Here is a 22,290-nt window from a genome sequence, read left to right as displayed (position 1 = left end):
TGAAATGCTGAACATAACAGTGCTGAGATGATAAAACTTTATTATGCCTTAAAATTCATACTTACTGTTTTTGAAGGAGGAACTCTCTGCTTGTATTGGCTTTTCAGCTTGTCCGTTTTAAGTCTTTTTGTTTTTCCTTAGTAGTAGGTGACTGGTGCTAATTATGTTTTTAAGTAAGATAACTGTAAGTGTTCTTTGTAATTTCAAAAGGCCAGTTTTACATACTTTATTTCCAGAACAGTCTTTTTTTAAAGGTTGATTCATGATGGTTGTCATAGTCCTTATTATTAAATATAATCTATCCTTTTATTTTTAGTACTTGTACTTGATGTGAATTACATATAGTCTTTGAGACTCTGTGGGTATTTAGTTTTGAATATTGATAATATGAGGACCTTCTATATTATAGAAACATTAAATTTCATGTAACTATTAGAAGTGGATCCATATTGTTCCTTATATATGTTGAAAATTTTATCTAAAATATTTTTAGCAATAAAATTTAAAAATATTATTCTGAAATGATTAAATATCAGGGTATTGTTAAGCCCTGAAAGAAAATATTATCTCAGTTATTTCTTATATTTGTTAGGTGAATGTTTCCTTAATCTCTAAGTGAACTGTCTTCATTTTTAAGTGAGATTATCATTTGGCACAACTTTTCTTAATGAAAGGAGCAAAGAGTTGCCTTGCTTGGTAGCATTAATAACTAATATGCAGGACTGTAAGGAGTAGTAACACCTTATTAAATTTGGCTTCCCTTTTGTTCCCATATCCTTCTCTGCTTCTCCTCTTGTAGGAAAACTTGGAATCTATGATGCTGATGGTGATGGAGATTTTGATGTGGATGATGCCAAAGTTTTATTAGGCAAGTACACATTTTTTTTTTTAAAGTTAGTGGTGCTGAAATATTGGAAGCAAAATAATATTTAAGTTTTAATAATGTCTGTGTTAATCATTAACATTTTATGGAAGATGTTTTCCCATACTATGTATTCTTGTTAGGATGAAATGAATAGCATAATTATTTTTCCATAAACTCTCACATTTCAAGTTACTTTTGCAAATAAATAAGTATACAGCTCCTGCACAGATGTTCCTAATTGGTAATATCATTTCATGTGTGTTTTTAGATTTAAAGCACTTTGTATTTTGAACGTAGCATTTGGAAATTTAATGTCCTAGTCTGTTTTCAGATATGGTAATTACAGCCATTCTTTAGCATCATTTGACATATTTCATGTCCATTTGAAAGCATGAATTTCTAAAAGCTTACATAAATTCATTTTGAAATAAAGTAGTGGTAGTAAACATCTCAAAATGTCCTATGAATGTTTGGAAGGTAACATTAAAATATAAACTAGTAATCTTTGGCCAGATTTCTTGATTTTTTTTTTTAAGTCTTGACCCTTCTTTTTTATCACCAGAAATGCCTGTCTTAATCATTGAGATGTTTTTTTGTGATAAAGAGGTGATATTTTTTTCATTTATTTTAACATGCTGTTATGCTATAAAAGATGGTGCTGATTTTAATATACAAATTATATAATCTGGCCTGATGAGATATGTATTTCTGCTTGTTAAACAGCATCTTTTCCTTTGTTTAGTATATAGCATAGTGTGTATCAAAATACTTTACACTGAAGTCTTTAGAAAAATAGCAAATATGGTAAGGTATTACATACTAAGCTTAATAGAATAATAGCACAAAGAAATTCTTGCACAATTTTGTATATATTTTATGGATATGAAAAAATGGGAGATACTGCATCTGTAACTAATGAAATATAATAAAAGTTTTTAATTTTGACTTACTGTATGTCATCTTGTTACTGCTCAGTGAGAATTATATTTGCTACTTAACAGTGAAAGCTTTCAATACCCATGGAATTTCTTTTCCTGTCTTAACCATAATAGAATTTTCTATATAATTTTGTCATTACATATCTAAATTTGGGTTTCTATAAATACAGTAAGTCCTCAGAAGACTATAATCTTGGCATGTGAAAGAAAGAAAATCATATAAAACTTAGAACAGTGCTGATTTGCTTGCCTTTAAGTGGTTAATTACTCTATTTTATTACTTTTCTGTAAATGACAAATTCTGAATAGCAGGGCTTTTTATTTTAAAAATAGCTTCATATGGGCCAAGTTTCCTTGTTTTAGAAATAATATTACCTACTACATTTGGTTGTTTTTTTGTTTTTATTTTTTTTAAGGTGCTTAAAATCAGCTATCGTCTATTAGGAAACACCAACTATTAAAAATTAAAATGATATATCTTCTATAGCACATATTATTTCTACTGCAAATTCACATTAATAAGTTGATTTTTAGAATTTTAGATTTCAAAAATTTTTTCCCCTTAGTATTTTTAAGCAGCCATTAAGAGTTTAACTGTAATTTAGAACATTCTCATTTGTGGGTAGCCACGTATGTGGAATGGGCAAATGGTAACCTAATCTTTTTATAAGAACCATATACTGGGAGTAGAACCCAGTTGGTTCTACATGAAGGTTCATTTGGTAATTTGACGATTACATGCAAAAAGGCTATGACACACTATTTTACTGTATTATGTGTACTAATTCACAGTTGGATTGTGGCTTTGGTAAAGATGAAGGACACGAATGTGAACTGTTTGTCCTCTAACCTTATTCTATAGCATTTGAATTCTCTGCGTGAAATACGACCTTGATGGGAATTGAATTTTATGACTAAAGTTCTTTTCTACGTTGTGAGGTTGTTGTCGCTGAGTTGTGCCTCTGTTACTGGAGGGTGATTGCAAGAACCAGGTGAATTTTGGGGGGCTCAGGCGCTGCTGGGCTCTGTATGCTCAGGGAGAGATTATGGGGGAGCAGATTGTGTACCCCAAAAAGAGCTAGACCTTGGGATATGCTCTGCTTGGAGAAGCTGAAGCTCTAGTGTAAAAGCTTTGGATTAAGGCAAAGCGAATGCCCAAGAGGGATGAAAGGAGGAAGTCAGAGCTTAGGTGAGAGCTTGGCAGGGCAGGTGTGATAATATTCCTAGTTATGCTGAACTTCCATAGGTTTGGCATTTATTTCATTAGTATTTCTTCCTGGAGTCTTAAATTTGCATGTATTTAAATTTGACCCATTTCGGGAAATGTATACATTCATATTTAGATTTCTTTCACATTTCAAAGTTTGGCTTTTCTTTTAAAATATAAAGAGAAAATGAAATACGTGAGTATATCAAGATCAATAGCTGTCATTCATTTTATTATTTATTTCTGGCCATGGCCCTTATGGTATACTTTGAAAATGTTCTAAACCTGGTCTTGTTTATATGGCTTCCTAGTTTTGTGGCCACATTTTCTAAAATAAATGTCTTTGATTTAGGTTTGGATGATTGAAAGTTATACTGTCCCAAAATGTATTCTTTGAAAATATGTTTCCCAAATGAAATCAATAGGAAAGAGGAATAAATACTGAGTAACATTTTCTTAGAGTAACATTGCTTCAGGAGTAACATTTTCTTAGAGTAACATGACACATGGTTATCCTTTTGTCCTGCGACTGGTACTCAGCTGGCATCAGGTATGGCTAGAGAACAAAAGGGAAGGTAACTCTTAGAGCCTTGACAAATATTTGTAGATTGACAGGTGCATGAGTGTGCAGAAGGGAAGGCTGGCTGTTGCCCAGTCAGAGGCACTCACACCCTGCTCCTTGGTTCAGGCCTTCTCTTAGAGAGAAAGAATTGTGTACCCAGAACATATTTTCTTTTTAGACTAGTTCTTTTGTCTTAAGAACCACAGAAAGGTGGCATAGTTGAGTAATTAGTTTTTTTCAAATGTTTTTGCCCATTTGTTGCATACTTCAGCCTGTCATATTGAGGGGTAGTAAAGTTTTATATTTTATATTCAATACTTGGAATTACTTATACTGGAAAATGGAGAACAAGAAATATATTTATTCTAAATATGTGATAGTCACTCAGTTGTGTCTGACTCTTTGCGACCCCATGGACTGTAACCTACCAGGCTCCTCCGTCCATGGGATTTTCCAGACAAGAATATTAGAGTGGGTTGCCATTTCCTTGCCCAGGGATTGAACCCAGGTCTCCCGCATTGCAGGCAGACTCTTTCCATTTGAGCCACAGGGGATGCACATTTATTCTAAATACACAACTTCTATGTGTAGGTTCTTTTTGAACAAGAAGAAACAATGTTATTTCCATAGAGTCTTGACTGGGAAGACAGATCTCTGTTCAAAGCTTTTGTTAACTCTTCAATTCAGTGAAGAGACATTCTGGGTTGATCAAAAAGTTATTTAAATATCAACTATAGTTTGTGCCCCCCACCCCACCCCAAATACATGAAGAATGGCACAGTGTAGTTCTTCTGTGGACTAATACAGAGAAAGTTCACTATAACCTTTAATATTAGACTAGTTGTCTTATTATTATCCCTTACCTGCCAATCTCGATTGCCAGTAGTTATGCTTTGTGGACAGATTTTGTATTGCCAAAGCCAGGAATACCGAATTAGGTGGTTCTAACCTGGAAAGCTCTACAGTCATGGGTGTTCACATTTCTTACAGCCAGAACCCTCCAGCCTGATTTTTTTTTTTTTTCCACCCTGTCAAAATTATAGAGATTGACAGTGTTTGTGGACTTTGAGACCCGCTGGAGGCAAGAGACTAGTCATACTCAAAGCCAATTCTTCACAGGAAGACAGCAAATGATAAAAACAATATATATGTTGCTTTCTTTCCATCATGGGGGTCTGATGGGGGCCAAGACTTAAAAATAGCAGGCATCAGGGGTCTTTGCAGTAGAAGCTAACTTCAGGAGCTGATAAGTGGAGAACTCTGGAATGTTCCCCGTGCAGGTGACTGATCACGTTTCATATTGGTAGGCTGAACGAATCATTATTAATTCTGGCTGACTCTTATTATTTGTCAGAATTATAGGACCATGAGTCAAGTAATCACAGCATAATAAAGCTGACATCTTACAGTGTTAAAATTTAAGTTGATTATCTGGTAGAATTGGAGCGCACTGATACCCATTTATTGAAGCTGAACAGTAAGCCTGCTAATCATGTTAATTCCAGAGTTTCCTAAATTAACTCCAGCTCCTAAAGGGAAAAAAATTGATGAAACAAATGTTTCTATTTTCAGTGAATATTTATTGGTGTATGTAAATATTTGTATAATCAACTCTCGATATTATCTGGGTGCTAAATGAGGCGAGGTGGGGCTTGTCAGAAGTGTCTTTTTATCCTCATATTATTTTTACTCACTTTTCCCGTTGAAGTGGGTGAGTCAGTTTTGGCTGATGCAATTTTGTGATTTTCGGGTTCTCGATTCTCTGATGAGAAACCCGGTGAGGGACTGGTAGGAAGGCTGAAGATTGATCCCACCGCCTTTCCTTTAGTCCTTATGATTGAGAGTTGATTGTAAGATGTGCATCTTAACCCATTTCTTTATTTTCCAAAATGTCTTTTCTGTAAATGTCTTTGACCATGATGCACATCCTTTGTTGAGATCACTCTTCCAACGCTTCTTTTTTCCACTTAACTGCTCTCATTTTCTCTTTCTCTCTTCCTTTATCCTTATGTAGGCCTGACCAAAGATGGCAGTAATGAAAATATTGATTCTCTTGAGGAAGTCCTTAATATTTTAGCAGAGGAAAGTTCAGATTGGTTTTATGGTTTCCTCTCATTTCTCTATGATATAATGACTCCTTTTGAAATGCTAGAAGAAGAAGAAGAAGAAAGTGAGACCGCAGATGGCGTTGATGGGACGTCACAGAATGAAGGGGTTCAGGGCAAGACTTGCGTCATCTTGGATTTACATAACCAATAACTTTGATGCAGGGGCTGAAGTCACTGGCTTATGAACCCCCGAAGCAGTCTCCTTTTTCTTTCTTTCCTTCGCTCACCCAGGGCTTAACATGCAGTGGGGCAGCGTGATGGGACAATACAAGGCAACCATGTGGTCTTCCCCCAGTACAGCGCCTAACTAGTCCCTTGCTTGACTTTCCCACTTGAGGAAAGCAGCATTCTCCTCCTAGTGGTTCACAAAGTGCATTGAGAATGATGTTCTTGGTAGTATAATTGGTTTCTGTATCATTTTGTTTCAACTCATGTGCTCACTGAACTAAATTCAGAAACTTAATAGATTGTTTTGTGATTAACCCTTGCTGCCTGTCCTTCTAACATGCTGTTCATTAAGATGATTACAGTGGGATTGATTATAAAAATACTGCTAGCATGATTCATGCTTTCAATGCTTCTCTGTTGATCCTTAACATGATTGATGTGTAAAATGATGGCTCTTTAAAAAGCTATTTTTTATTGTAATTTGTTTAGGTTGATTTGTCAGATGGATTAATAACAGATTTCAGTGTCACATTCTGTATTCATGGTGCTTTGAAAATAACCCCATGTTGTTGCCTTAGGGTAGTTCAATTGCTGTATTCAGATAGTAGTGTGTCTGAATCTTTCTCTCTATGAAAGCAAAATTTATTTTTAATTTCATTTCCAAATATACATCCAGAGAAAGTAATTTGTATTTTTCTTAAAGGAGGCTTATTACACAGGAAGGAAAATGTGAATATGTATCTTAAATAATGTTGTACATATTAAAATTATTCATCCTAAATTACGGTCTTTTTCCATTTTTTCCTATACTACCTTATTAATTGGCCATCAACTTTGGCTTAGGTATAATATGGTTTTTAAAATTAAATTCATTGAAGTGGTAATTCTTTTTTTGAAAATCTATTTTTGTGATTAGAAAACCTTAAAAACACCTTTGAATTAATTCATTTAAAATGAGTTTGCTTCAGTGATAGCAAGAGCAATGGTATTATTAGACATAGGTAACATGCATTTCTTAAAATTAGATTTCATTCATTCCCCACCTCAAATAAAGCTCTTACAGCTTAAGAGCGATAAGACCCAAGACTCCTATTTCTTTTTCCCTTTTTGAGAGTGGTGGTTCATGTTTTTACATCTTTTTGAGCCTCTGTGAAACTTAGCTTAGCTTTGGTTCTTTATAGAGCTTAACATTGGAAAATATTTGTGTTTTTTAACATTTTATTTAACTATAACTTCTACTTTTCAAATATTTATTCTTATTTTTTCCCTTTTAATCAAGTTGCTTTCAGAAAGTGGATTATTCACCATTTTTTTCAGAAGGGAATATGACCAATTTAGTTTCTTTTTTAGAAGTCTCTCTTGCAGGCTGTCAAAACAAGAGCCTTCAAGTAAAAGTTTCAAATCAGAACCCTAGAACCTATCAACTTCCCCTTGACTTAATATTTACATGTGTTGGGGAAAACTGTCTAGTTTGCTAATCTTACTTTTAAAAGCATTATTCATAACTCCTTTTGGAAACAGATACATGTGTTATACATTGGGGCCTTCCCAGGTGGCGCTAGTAGTAAGTAACCCACCTGCCAATTCAGGAGACATAAGAGATGTTTGTTTGATCCCTGAGTTGGAAAGATCCTCTGGAGAAGGAAATGGCAACCCTCTCCAATATTCTTGCCTGGAGAATCCCATGGACAGAGGAACCTGGTAGGCTACAGTCTGTGGGGTTGAAAAGAGTCAGACAGGACTGTGAGACTTACCACACACGTACATTATACATTGGACAATGATCTCCTAACGCTTAAATGATTATTATAACCCTAGTTTGTCTTTTCCTAATTATTCAAGGAATATGCTTCATTCTGTTAATGTTTCTGACAATCAAAAGCTTCTAATTTTGGAATGTTAATATTTTGAAGCAAACGAGTAGGATTTAATAATGTTCTTTCTGAAAGTTTATTCTGTCTTTGTCCATATTTATAATGTTTTTTCACTTTGAATTTGAGTTCTGTGACAGATCAGAGTTTGTTAGGTTTAAGTTCAAAGGGAGTCTTAAGCCTCAGAGAAATTCCTTTAGTCCAGTGTCTGAGATGTATTTTTTAAGGCAGTCTTGTTTCTTAATGCTTCATTGCTACTAACTCTAGAAGATGTTTGATCAGTTTATGAGAAATAATGAAATTTGTGTGTTAAAAATGTTCAGAATCATTAATTTTTCATCAGACTGCTTTTTTGTCACAATACTAATGTACACTTTATGTACAGAAATTAATTATGCTGTATTTTTGTAAATGAAAAATAAGGATGTAGGATCCTTTGCCATTTTTTTGGTACCCCTGCTGATCAGCCCTTTGAAAAGCCTCTGATGATGATAAAATCCAGGTAACTGGTGAACCCCTGACTTCTGTGACAGCCTTCAACTTCTTCCCACAGCTTGCTTTGGTGAGAAAATAAAGGTATTTGCCAAACTGGTGTAAAGTACTTTGAAGCTGATCAAAGTGGTCTCGTTTACATTTTATTTACTATATATGTTATAGTTCTTAATCTTCTAAGGATTTATTGTGTCATTTTCTGTTTGAGCATAGAAATACTTTACTAGCTTGTGTCTTTTAAGCTTAGGAACAAAAAAAAAATGTAATTGTTAGTTTGAGTGTTTATAGTTCTTAAGGAATTTTACATTGTTCTATATTTTTGGTAAAGAACCTGCCTGCCTATGCAGGTGACATAAGAGATGCTGGTTTGATCCCTGGGTTGGGAAGATCCGCTAGAGAAGGGAATGGCAACCCATTCCAGTATTATTACCTGGGGAATCCCATGGACAGAGGATCCTGGCAGGCTAAGGTCCATAGGGTTGCAAAGAGTCATTTGCAACTGAAGCAACCTAGCACTCACGTACTTAACTCTGTGTTTCCAGTTTGGAACAACCGAAAGCACTTCTGAGTTCACATGGCCTTGTCTGTTCCGAGCTGCCCTTCCTCAGATGGAACTGCTGTTTGTCCAATTGAAAAGGCACTGAGTTCTCTGGAATTTGGTGCAAAAGCAAGGAGGTGGCACTCAGAGGACTTCATTTTTGCACTTCAGTTTCTTTCAGCCCTTATTTCCCCTGGGATGTGAGGGGTGCGATGTAAGTCAGTTGGAGAGGCATCTCCTGGGTACTGATGCTTGATGTCCAGCTGCCAGATTGCTGTATGTTGCAGATGACTTGGACATGATGGAATGCTGGGTGATTCCTGCTGTTTCGGGCTTCCCAGGTGCCTCAGGCCATTGCCGGAGACATGGGTTTGATCCCTGGGTTGGGAAGATCCCCTGGAGAAGGAAATGGCAATCCACTCTAGTATTCTTGCCTGGGAAATCCTGCTGGGCTACAGTCCATGGGATTGCAAAAGAGTCAGATACAACTAAGCAACTGAACATCAACAATCCTGCTTTTTCATCTTGCACTTGATTCTTTATTCTAGAAATTACCTCCCTGTTGTATAGAGCTGAATGCAAACATGTAAAAAAAATTGTTTTCTCTGCTTGAATTCTGGTTATTCTCATTTAGCAGCAGATGGAACAAAATGTTTCCTTGTCTGTCCTGATGTTTGTAATTTTGGAGAATTAGCAAAAGCAGATAGAAGTAGAGACAGATATGAATTTGAACACCCACAGTTACACCTTTTGGGGACTGACACTCAGTTCAGTTCAGTTCGGTCGCTTAGTCGTGTCCGACTCTTTGCTACACCATGAATCGCAGCACGCCAGGCCTCCCTGTCCATCACCATCTCTCGGAGTTCACTCAGACTCACATCTATCCAGTCGGTGATGCCATCCAGCCATCTCATCCTCTGTCGTCCCCTTGTCCTCCTGCCCCCAATCCCTCCCAGCGTCAGAGTCTTTTCCTTTGAGTCAACTCTTCACATGAGGTGGCCAAAGTACTGGAGTTTCAGCTTTAGCATCATTCCTTCCAAAGAACACCCAGGGCTGATCTCCTTTAGAATGGACTGGTTGGATCTCCTTGCAGTCCAAGGGACTCTCAAGAGTCTTCTCCAATACCACCGTTCAAAAGCATCAATTCTTCGGCGCTCAGCTTTCTTCACAGTCCAACTCTCACATCCATACATGACCACTGGAAAAACCATAGACCCATCTTAAATCAGATCCTGCTCTATGAAACAAGTCATTTTCTGCATTTTGGGGCTTTGGAAATTTCTCTGATCACCATGGATGTGCACACTTTTTATAAAATTCAGTGATGCAGACTTTATTATCACAAGCTGATTGACTGATGAAACAGTATACTGAGTTCTCTGCCTTGGTTATTTGTTGAGATGACCATGTGACACACAGGAGTAGATATGAACTAAATTTTGAACTCCTTAAAGTTGGGAGCGAGGTTAGCCTGGTTTTGACTCCTCTTCAAAGCTGAGCCCAACACGGTATTTATTAAATATTTGCTGGGGTTGGTCCTGGTGATGAGAACTTTAGGAATTACTCATTGTATAATAAAACACTGATTTAAAAAAAAAAAAAGCTTAAATTAGTGAAAACATTATTGGGTATATATTTTTTTTTCAAGAGAAGTGATTGACACTTTGAAGTTTAAATACAGTGACCTGACCTATGCTAGTAAAGGTCTTCAGGTGATTTTTCTGCTATGTCATTTGTATTTGAGTCTGCATTTTATCTTTGTTCATGCTCTCACTCTCTGGATGTAATTCCTTTGTAGATTTTTAGTCTTTCAATTCTCCGATGTTCTGATCTTCCCTTATCCTTGAGGGGTGTTAGGTTTGTAGCTTCCTTTTTTCGAAAATGTCCATGATAATATTGTTATGCCATCTATTTAAAAATAAAAAGAGAATTGGTGTAGTGTTTTTTGGTTTGTTTTAAACTTTACTGCCATAGTATTACTTATACATTTAAAAATGTATTTCTTTAGTTATGTCTCATTTTTTGTGTGTTTTGCAACTAGATCTTTTATTTTTTTTAATTGGTGTATGGTTGCTTTACAATATTGTGTTAGTTTCTGCTGTTCAGCGATGTGAGTCAGCCTCCCATTGAGGTCACCGCAGAGCACTGAGTGAGTTCCCGGTACTGTAGGCTCTCATCAGGTTTCTGTTTTGGTGTATAAAGTCCTCGCTTGTATTTTACAAAGACTAGACTCATGTTCTAGAGTGACAGGCTAACTCACAGGATCTTCTCTTAGGCATCTGGAGCTCATCGGTAATCGGCGTTGAAATATATCATGATGCTTTGATAGGCAGGAGGAAGATACAAAACAGGCTCGGGGTGACTCACTGGTCTCACCAGGGACAGTGGGAGTGACTGGGATGACCTAAATATGACATGATACCCAGCCAACCGATTCTGTGACCAACTCCCTGAAAGCCTACTTGGGTTTCTGTAATGGAGCCAGTCTTCTAAAATTGTGGTGGAACCGCAGGTCCAACCATTGGCTTCATGATTCAGCATTTTAATTTCATCCGTAGCATTTCACTTGGAAAATGTATCTGATGTAGTGTCTCTGAGGCAGTTGCCACAGTAACATTAATTACTTTTAGGCAACTGTCTCAGGTTCTAAGAGAAAAATAGAAGACCTGCTTTAAAAAAAATTTTTTTCCCCTAATTTTCAGTATAAGAATTCCCAAAGCATCAACTGAGCTATTAATAATAATCATTTTAAAACCATCAAAGTAAATTTACAGGGCAAAAAAGAAGCAAACATGATGATGCTTTTTTTTCCTTTTTTTTTTTTTTGCCATTCTTTTTGCCCATAGCCACAAGGTAATGCTTGTCTGGTCATTGCCTTTAATTAGAACATATTCTATCAATAAAAACGGCTTTCATCCAAATAAAAGAGTACCAAGATGCTTCTGTTTTAGACTCCAATTGATACATCTTTCTCCATGGTATTTAGAAATTATTTTTAAGGAATTATTGTATTATCATGAATTATATTGTTTGATGGAATTGTTATTTTTTTTTTTTTTTGCCCTCCTGCGCATTGGCTATAGTCATAAAGAGAGAAAAGAAGAAAAAGAGGGTACATTGTTGATTTTGCACAGTATTACAGGGAGAGTCCACACTAGCCATTGATATGAATGATAATTTAATTCTGTTGAATTAGGAATATATAAAAGCAAAGTTTTAAATCACATATTTTCTATTCTAATCAACTAATCTGATGTCGATTTAATGTATTGGCTTATTTATGACAAAAATTAACTCTAGCCTTTTCACCAGTTTTGAGTACATCATAATATTGAAGGGGATAGTCGGATTCCCACCACTCTGCTTTGTAAGGGTGTATCTAGGCCTGCCAGTCAAGAATGTGTAGAAATGAATGCAGGGGTGGGGGCCAGTAGCATCGTTAAAAGTGTTTTTTCATGCTTTATATTAATTTTTTTTGCACATTGGGTAGTACTCATGAATTTTAAAGTTGTTATTAAAATAATGAGTTTTATATTTTATCTAAACAAACTTTATTGGGGAGTGGTCCAAGATAGCATTCAGTATTACCAGGTGGTGTGCTGTTCTTGATAGAATTTAGGAAACAGTTGGACTTTGTCTGTGAAAGATAGTAGTCAGACATACACACTGGTTTTGGTTATGTATGTATATCAAATAACCAGACAGATAGAGATAGCCACATGAAACAGTTAATTCACATTTCTGTTTTTAATGTAGTCAGTGGTAAGATATAGTATTACTTTATTTTCTCCAGAATGACAGTGATGATATCTCAACCAAAATAAATGACCATTCTCATATGAACTATCGCATTTGATGGAAACAAATTTCCATGAAGAGAAAGGGGAAGGGATTTAGGAATGGAGGAGGACTCAGAGTATAACAGGAGTAAAAATATCTCATATTTGAAGTGGGAGTGTGGTCATGGTTTTGAGAAACGTAGAGGGGGGTTCCATGGTTTCCAGCAGGAGTGCAGTAAGTCTTCTACATACAGACGTTCAAGTTGAGAACTTTCAAAGATGTAAACATGTGCTCCATCAGTGTCAGGCGTGAGTGACATTGCAGCTTCCATCTCCTATTGCTGACTGCCATTCAGCTCTACAATCTCCCACCTCCTCTCCCTCTTCCAGTCCTTCTTGCCTGTTCACTTAATGCCAGCCCTTGTATATACCAGCTGTTGTACTGTACTACTGTAATTTTCAAGGTACTGTAAGGTTAAAAATGTTTTATCTTTGTGTGTTTGTCTTTTTATGTGTTATTTGTGTGAAAACTATTATAAACCTATTACAGTGCAGTACTATATACCTGATTGTGTTAGTTTGGTACCTAGGCTAACTTTGTTGGACTAATGAACAAATTAGACTTAACGAATGCTCTCTCAGAACGGAACTTGTTCATATGTAGAGGACTTACTGTATGTGTAAAAGGGTGTAGGGGTTTTCTTGGGACAACACTCGAGACCTTCACTATAGAGGACAGGTTGTACATGGTGCTGCGTCCACAAGGGATGAGCAGGAGTCACTAGATTTCCCATCCTGGTGTACCCAGGAAATGGATTGGCAACCTGGAATGCCACTTTGGAAAGTTTGCTGATGCATGAGTGTAAGAAAACATTTATGTGAACAGAAGATAGAACTGGGAGCATCAGCTGGCTGGGAATGAAATTGTAGGGAGGTGGCGTTGACGTTTGTTGTTTTTATTGTTTGGTCGCTAAGTCTTGTTCGAACTCTTCGTGACTCCATCGACTATAACCCGCCAGGCTCCTCATCCTCCACTGTCTCCCGGAGTTTGCTCAGATTCATGTCCACTGAGCTGAGGATGCTGTCTAACCATTTCAGATCTTCTGCTGCCCCCTTTTCCTTTTGCCCTCAATCTTTCCCAGCATCAGGGTCCTTTCCAATGAGTTGGCTCTTTGCATCAGGTGGCCAAAGTGTTGGAGCTTCAGCTTCAGCATCAGTCCTTCCAATGAATATTCAGGGTTGATTTCCTTTAGGATTGACTGGTTTGATTTCCTTGCAGTCTATGGGACCCTTAAGAGTCTTTAGCATTAGTAGCAGCACCACAACTCAAAAGCATCAGTTCTTTGGCACTCAGCTTTCATTATGGTCCAACTCACTGATATTTGTTAGAAGGTTAAAAAATAAATGCATTATCAGAACTTTCATTTGCCTAGAGAGGAAATAGAAAGCCTTTGCAAAGTTTTTAGATGAGTCAGTATATCCCTCTATAACTATATAATTCTTACTTATGTAGTTTTTTATAGAAAAAATTTGAAGCTTTGGGGGTAAAGCCATGATAATTTAGACAATAAAAAGTAAAATTCTATATAAATGTGCTGTCCTGTTTTTGAGAGGCAGTGATGACTGAGTGGGGTCCCCAGGTCCTTTCAACTCTGGTGCCTGTAATTAATCATCTGTGTCTAAGCAGAAGTCCACTGGCATCCGGGAACCAGTGAGAGGGAAATGTCATTCCCAGTAGTAATTAGACATTTCTAAAGCCAACAGTTCTTTCAGATCTAAAGCAGGTTGTGAAGTTAATTAAATCAAAAATAATTTTTTTTAAAAAAAAAAAAACAAAAAACGTAGTTTTTGGTTATAGATAGAGTAAGGTTCTAAAATGACATACAAATGATAGATATTTTTGTATGTTGGAGGAGTGTATTTTTTAAATGGTGAATTAAATCTGTTAGTCAATGCATCTGTTTAACTATTTTATAGACAGTTTTTTAATTATCTATTTTCTGTTTATAACCTATTTTCATCTTGTAAACACCAACAGAAGGACCTGGTGGGTTAGCCAAGAGAAAAACCAAGGCTAAAGGTATTTTCTGTTTTTCAAATTAGCCTTGAGTGAATCAAGTTTAATGCTTGAATATGCATGAAAGTTTATAGATGTGTTTTGTAGACGCAGCTACTAATGCTAAATGTTATTGCTTTTTGGTTTTGGGTGCACCTTTGGTCATAAGTAGTTTTCTCAAGATTTCATTAAAGAAATTTCTGCCTCAGGCTTTTAAGTAATTTCCTTTTCAAATTATCAAAACCTTGTAATAGTCTTTAAATTACACAGACTAAGTTTGCAGTATACACGTCCTACTTTTCTTCTAAAACATGTCTTAGTCTAAATTTTTTAGTTAAGCTGGAAATAGAGATGAATTCATCAGTGATTGATTTCCTTTCTCCAAAAGCTGTTGATGCTGCCTTAGAGCACAATTAAAGCTAGTGTGATCAAACTTGTAATTTTCAGTAAAGTGAAAACTTATAATCTGGAGCACTGCATTATGCCAGCATATAATTTGCTGTATTTGATATTTTAATTCACTGAAAATCATTACACTTGTTAAGCATTCTATATGGTCTAACACTTATTATTGCAGGCTTATTTTATATCCCCATGGTTTTTCTTGTTCACTTGAAACACTTGTAAATATTTCTGTCCTTTAGGGAGAGGGGCATGGGGAAAGTGCATGCTTTTTATACATATATATAAACTTATAGTATTTTTTTGTGTTCAGTGCTTGGCACATTGTAGTTTGATTTTGGTGAAACATTAACAGGTCAGACTTTTACTGTGTGGTTTATAGGGTTTGTGATTTGTGCTTTAATTTTAAGATGAAGAACTTTTAATGTTTTAACTTTAGTATCCCACCTGAATAATTCCTGGGAAGAAAACAGAATTTTTACCATTTTATTCTTATGTAAATAACTATAAATAAATGGCCAATAAAGTATAATTTTGCCCCTTGATCTAGAGAGGCAAATTCAACATTAAAGATTTAATATTTTAAAACTGTGTGCAGAGTAAGACCTGCCAGCTTTGTACTTGCATTCTGCCTTTGCCAGCGACCTTTTCTGTGTTACTCTGGATGGTGCTGAAGGAAAATGAGGACTCTGAGGATGGTTGGTGATTTATGAATTCTATTGTGTATCTTAAGGAGGTTTTAATAAAATTGGGAGGAAGAATTGAGTAACATTTTGTACTGCATAAGTTTTACATGATTCTGATGTGCAGAAACATCCTCCATATTTTATTAAAGAAATCTCTTTTTTGTTTCTGCTTACATGCTACACTATACAGTGAACACCTGGCTTCTCTTATGATTTCTTAATGAGAGAAGCAAGAAGCTGAAAATTCAAAGGTTTTGCAGTCAGGACTGTTAAACTTTATTTAAAGCAAGTTGAAAGCAGCACCTGTTGCCAGATTTGGAATCACCAGTAGATTCCATTCAATTGTTGTCTCTCCTGTGAGCATGGACAGCACAGGTGTTAGCTTGGAGTGGCGCTACATAAAATAGCAGAAAATATACTTAAAGGAATACTGATTCCATGATGTTGAATAAGAATAGAAAAGAAGTTCTCCTTGTCATTTTAGATACTATAGATAACAACCTTAAAATTTCACATTCATGGAAATTGTATTTTTCTAAACTCAGAAAATTAAATGGTATTTAACTTTTCATTGGTGCAATATATTTGTTTCCAAGGAATGCAAATGCAAATACTTTAAGGACATAATTTTTTGTTAGAGCTAAAGATTTTAAAATTATCTTTGTGCAGATACTTGCAAGTTATGGAAAATTTGTTCTTACATTGCCAGTGTTCCTTTAATTATGTTGTTAATAGCTGTGAAATGTGAGTTGTTAACACTTTGAGTAAAGTGCTGCCTTTGTGGATGGGCTCATTTTATTAATCTTGCATGTTAACCTTGTTTTGAGACAAACACACAATATTGCAAGCTAGAAAAATATGAGTCTAGCATTTCTTTTATAGCTGATACCTCATAGAGGTTTGCATCTGTTGTTGTTAGCCAATTTAAAACTAGTGGATGAAAGTCACTTTTTGAATGATCATCTCGTGTATGGGGAGATAGAAAAAAAGGTAATTCTTTTGCACTAAGTTGCTGTCTATGAATTGAGATGCCTTCAATAAACATTCTTTCCTTTAATTGGAAAACCTGGAAGTTAAAGAACTCACTAAAGAAGAGCTCAAGAAGGAAAAAGACAAGCTGGAGTCAAAGAAAGAAAGCAAGCATGAAGAGAGAAAAAGGGGGAAGAGAGAAAAAGAGGATGACCGGAAGGATAAGAAGATTGCAGATTCAGATGCTTCCAAGAAAGAGGCTCCTAGGGGTAAAAAAGACAGAGAAAAGGAGAAAGTGGGACTGGAGAAAGGTACTAAAGCCAAGGAAAACAGGAGGAAATCCACGAATATCAAGGATGTTCCTGGTAAAGTGGCACCCAGAGACAAAGATGAGCGAAGGGAAGAGAGAAGCTCTGCCAAACACGCACACTTAGCCAAGGGAAATAACCAGAAAAGAAAGAGCTAAAGCTGGAGCAGCAGCATCTCAGGAAATGGTAATAATCTTCATCGTGATTTGCTGCTAAAGGGCATAGAAAGCTTAGTATTGCTCTAGTTGGGGAAGATGTGTCATGTAGCCAATGAATATATTTATTGGTGCTCAGCAAATAAATTCTTTGAAATTGAGGTACCTGTCTCATGCTCCTACGTTTAAAAGATGAAGTTTTTAAAAAATACGTAATACAAATGTGATGTAATAAGGTCTGTTTTTATTAATTTATTGATCATATATCCAGATAAATGTATATGTAATCTGAATTGTAATGAATTTATTAAAATAGAATATCTTCATTGGAGTGAAGTAAGAATTTTAAACTTTTAAATAGTATTTATACGCAGAGTGATTTGTAAGTTTTAGGAATGAGAAATAGGGAGTTAGGAAGTTACCTTCTTTTTCTGTTGGCTGTTTTTCTTCCCTCCTCCTCTTTCCTGCGTTCCCTTTCTTCTTCACCTACTCTTTTCTTTCTCCACTCCCTTTCTCGTTCCCCTTTTCCTTCCTGTCTTTCTCTTCCTGCACCGCCCCCCCACCCCCAAGCTCTTCTGAGGGCATCTCCTCAGGATGTCACCTGCATGTCTCACTCCCATGGCCCAGCCAGCTCCCCCAATTCTCTGGGACTGCCCCTTCCTGAGGCTCTTCCCCACTCAGCTCCACCTTCTACATCTCCTTTCATTCTCTCCTGCCTGGCCTTGTACAGTCTGCTTTGCCTCCCTTTTCACCCCTCCTTGCCGCCTCACTCCTCACCCCTCCTCAGTATCTCTCCCTTTCCAACCATCTGTCTCCCACCTTCTCCTGTCCCCCAGTAAACACTGGGTATTCACTGTGTTTTGAGAATTCTAGAACCAGCCTTGGATAAAAGAGAATTTTATGTAGAAGAACAATGTTAGAACACTTGTTTATGATATCTTTACAGACTCAGAATCATTATAGAAGGTTTTAATTATTTCAAATTATAATGTACTTTCATTTTGTATCACGATTTTTCAGTTCTGTTGTTGGAATGGTGCGTATTTTTCATATTTGATTGTATCATAGTTGTTTACCATTTCTAAGGAGTTGCCAATCTGAGATCTAACTAGAGATCAAAATTGAATTCAGAAAACATTTAATAAAATGAAATTTCAGTAAGAAGTACTTTCTGACAAATAGTCTGTGCTGTTCTGCATGAAGTCTTAAGTCTTTAATGGTGACTGCTGGCAAAATTCAGTTACTGAATTTGAGGGGAGCACCCTGGTTTGTTGTAACAAAATTGTAAGTGCTGCCACAAAAATTTTATTTTTTTAAAAAAATAATTCTTCAGCTTTTTCTATGAAGAGCTTTTAAAAGCAGAGATTTTGGCCCAATTAAAGATATTTCAAGTCAGAAATGAGAAAGCATTAAGTGTAAAATTTTCTAGAAGTCTTGTGCATGTTTTATAATATTGTGGCAGCTTTTCCTGCTTAAAACCAAGCACATGCATTCATTTAGTTGACAAGAATTCCAACTGATATAATAAAATTACACAGCATGGGGGCCTAGAGAATATCTGGTCTAATATCTGTAACCCAGTCCTATGATTTTATTGTTTAAAAACTGAGGCCCAAAGAAATTGTCACATGTGTTAATTTGGGGTTTTATGTGCTGATCAGTCTGAATTATGTTGTTCTTATAGATCAATTCTAGGAGCACAGTCAACCACAGAGAATTTTATGGCTCATTTGATTGGTAAATGTAGGGCTTGAAGTGAGTATCAATAGATCTCAAGTACACACCTGTAATCAGAGCTGATTCTTCCTTGCTCTATCCTCAAATCTTAGTTCTATTGATCTATATTTTACTTTATTCTCCATGGAGGTTCTACCACTTGATGAGGGTGGTAGCCTTCCACAGGTCCTGGAAACAATCTTTCTAGTTTAGCCATCCTTGTGCAAAGATGCAGTTTTCTGGGCTGGCTCTGGGAAAGAAGTCGTAGGAGTCCAGCTGCCCTGGTTGGGTCTGGAAGCATCTGTGGCCAATTCTATAGTTGGGGTTGGGTCCGTCTTCCCAGGCAGGCTCCTATACATAAATCTTTGGGGGTGGAGGGTGGTGTCCCTTTCAAACCATGTGACATTTCCTGCAGAACAGAGTTTCTGGGAAAAGAAGAGGGAGGCTCTGATAACTGAACAGAATGAAAAGCAGAACTATATCCAGCAACCATATAAAATTATAACCTTTAAAAAACATATCCTGACGTTTGATCTTGCCAAGATAAATGAATTGAGTTTTTAAATTTATGTACCAAATTTTCGTGTTAATTTCTGTACAGATGACTTTTTTTCCCCTCCCTTGCAGAGGAGGGCAGAGAATTATAATTACCTTTAGTGAGGGCATTCTGGTAATTTTTACCCTGGTTTTTGAAGGACGGTTAATCCTACAGGGCATAATGTACATAAATGCTAAACTTTAAGAAATTGGTGATAAAAATTTAGAAAAATTAATCAGTGTAAGCAAATAAACATGTTTTGTTGTTGTTGTTATTGTTCTGTTGTTTAGTCACCTAGTCATATCTGACTCTAGGACCTCACGAACTAGCCCACCAGGCTCCTCTCTCCATGGGATTTCCCAGGCAAGAATACTGGAGTGTTGCTATTTAGCAAAGCACTTGAAAATATTTTTGTTCTATCATTGAATTTTCCTTTGAATCATAGCTCAAGAATCAAATTGAATTCAAACTTCTCTATTAAACATCAGAAACATTTCAAGAGCTCTTATGAACTGGGAATTGGCTTATATTCTTTCCTTCTATTTTCTTCAGTAAATAAAGCTGTCAACTGAATTTTATTGAAGTTGACATAACACTTTACCCAGCTGCATTGACACTATTCACCTGAAAAACTTAGGGCAAGATACGCATTTGGTCATGATAAATGGGTTAAGATTATGCTTGCTTCCTTAGTTTTACTTGCTTTTTTACTACATACATAATTATTTCTGTATTCTGCTGCTTCATATTGGTTAGTTTAGACTAACTAAAAACCAAAAGGTTACCCTTTGGAAACATCAACTAAAAATAGGGACAAAATTTCATAATTTACAGTAGTTGGGAGTTAGAATAAGTCCTGAAAAGTGAAAGTTAAGTACTAAGAGTATAAAGTATAAGTATATATATCTTATATCACTAACAGACTTCTCAAGTTGCACTAAGAGATGATGCATAGAATTCTAAAAAGTGATATTGTTGGCATAATTTTCCTTAAACTTTGTATGACAATACTTTCCATGTGAGAAGTAGTCATAGTATAGATGGTCAGATTTTCAAAAATATTTGAGAGCCTATCAGTGTTTCCAGGAATCTTTTATCTTTTAGTGTTCAAAATACTTTCTTTGGAAGCACTTTATCATCATTGATTTTTTTCCCCCTTCAGTTGTGATGTGTAACTTCTGTGTTTCATTGGTTAATAGCTTGATGTGTTATTTCTACCATTGCTTGTAATCATTTAAAATCTTATTTTTTTAACAAAATTTTTGGTTTCACTTTATGGATTTGCATTGTGTACAGAGTCCTGCAACATTTCAAAATGAGGGAGAAGCTAGTAAAGAAATTGACGTATATCCATCAGCGTGAAAGTTTGAGTGAATCCCAGGGAATTAATTCTACAAACAGTTGGCTTATAGAGTATTTTGTAGTGTTATGGCCATACAACTTTGTAACTTCAGAGGTCTCATAATGATTAGTTGGGTGATAAGGACTTCCTGTGTATACTTCTATTATAAAACAAAGAAAGGTAATAAACAAGTATGATTTTAAATGTTAATGTTCTAAGTTAATGGTAAATGTCATTTTCCATGAAATGAGTCTGATGATTTAAACTGTGTCCTCTGACTTTAATTCCTTTCTCGTGTATCCACCACTGTTTCTTCTGTTAATGTCCATTGATAACAGTTCTCCAAGTTGATTACTCAGTTAATTCACTATAAAATGTATCTTGGAAATGCTGGTTTTTCCTCTCCTTTCCCTCAAGGTGGTTGTGGGAACAGCTGGCATTACCTGTGTGTGAGTGGCTGGTATGTTGTCAACACTCATGTTTCCCTTTTTTTTGGGCAGAATAGTGGTAATTATTCTACCAAGTTGTTTCAGTTAGTCATTAAAAATTTGGAAGCTTTGGGGCAACGATTCCCTCTCCCCCTTTTTATCAACAGATGGTAGGACACATGCTTAAGTCCTTTATCCTTTGCAACTAATGTATTTTTGTGAAATGGGTGTACTGGGTCCTACTTTACTGAGATCTTTGAGGGGGACATATAAAAGTAATTCTTTTATATTGTTACATGTGTATAAAGCCACAAGAATGCCTAGTTAAAAGATACTGCTTAAACAGAAGATGTGAAATGTCAAGCCTAGAAAAAAGTAATGAAGAAATAAAATGTAGTCTTAAGTATATGGTATAATTGAGAAATTTCATACCTAATCTAATCATGAAAAACTTACTTATAAGTTTGCTTTGTACTCAGAACACATTTTTCCATAGAAGCAATTTTATGGTCTTCAGAGATTTTGTACGCCAGTCCACAAAAACCTATTCAATTCTTAGTTTCCAGTTTTGCAAGTCTCATTGTAACTGCGTTTCTATGGAAAAGGCATTTGTCATTCTTCCTCAGAATATTAGGAACACATTTGGTTTTACTTCTAAGTATATTCCAGAATTCTTTTGATTGCATGTGGGAATCTATTCAAATTGGCTTATGTGGACAAAAAAGCATTGATGCACTCACTTAACTGTAAAGTCCAAGGGTATTTTTAGGTTTTGGCCTATGGTTATGCTAGGTCTGGGGGCTTGGAGAGTGGTCTGGATCTCTCTCTCCGTCTTTGGACTCTCTCAGGAGGTGGTCTTCCTTCTCAGGTAACCTGGAGTCCCCTGTGGCTCATTTTTACTCCTTATCCATACAGAGTGGGGGATGGGATCGCAAAACTATGACTACAAGACCATGGGCCTGTGAGTACCACCCTTAAAACTGTGGGGTGATGGGAAGACCAGTCCCTCAATGCAAATTAGTGTGCTTTTACCAGAAGAATTAGAACTCAGTGCAGGGTAGGCCACACCGTGAATATTTGTACCCGGTACTTCATCTGAACCAAAGGCAGCAGTTCATGGAACTGTTTCCCCCTCTTTCCTCTTCTCTCTGTGCCTCCTGCT

The 22,290-nt window shown here is 36.2% G+C and overlaps 1 protein-coding gene across 15 annotated transcripts in view; it reads left to right on the top strand.

Annotated features, from left to right (window-relative positions):
* Positions 1-22,290, top strand: part of ASPH (aspartate beta-hydroxylase) — a 189,825-nt gene that overhangs the window by 33,719 nt on the left and 133,816 nt on the right. For 11 of the 15 annotated variants that reach the window (XR_009740822.1, XM_061438824.1, XM_061438823.1 and 8 more), the window contains one exon: positions 800-868. Coding sequence is in view for 14 of the 15 variants with exons in the window: in XM_061438824.1 (XP_061294808.1) it covers positions 800-868 (69 nt within the window). In the remaining variant the exon portion in view is untranslated. Of the gene's footprint in view, positions 1-799; positions 869-14,566; positions 14,609-16,745; positions 18,272-22,290 lie in introns of those variants that run through there. The other 4 variants (XM_061438828.1, XM_061438829.1, XM_061438831.1 and 1 more) reach the window with 1 other exon arrangement.

The sequence above is a fragment of the Bos javanicus genome, chromosome 14 (genome assembly GCF_032452875.1).
Source record: "Bos javanicus breed banteng chromosome 14, ARS-OSU_banteng_1.0, whole genome shotgun sequence".
Taxonomy (NCBI): domain Eukaryota; kingdom Metazoa; phylum Chordata; class Mammalia; order Artiodactyla; family Bovidae; genus Bos; species Bos javanicus.
Note: the sequence above shows the minus strand (reverse complement) of the source record. Positions and strands in the feature narration are given on the sequence as shown.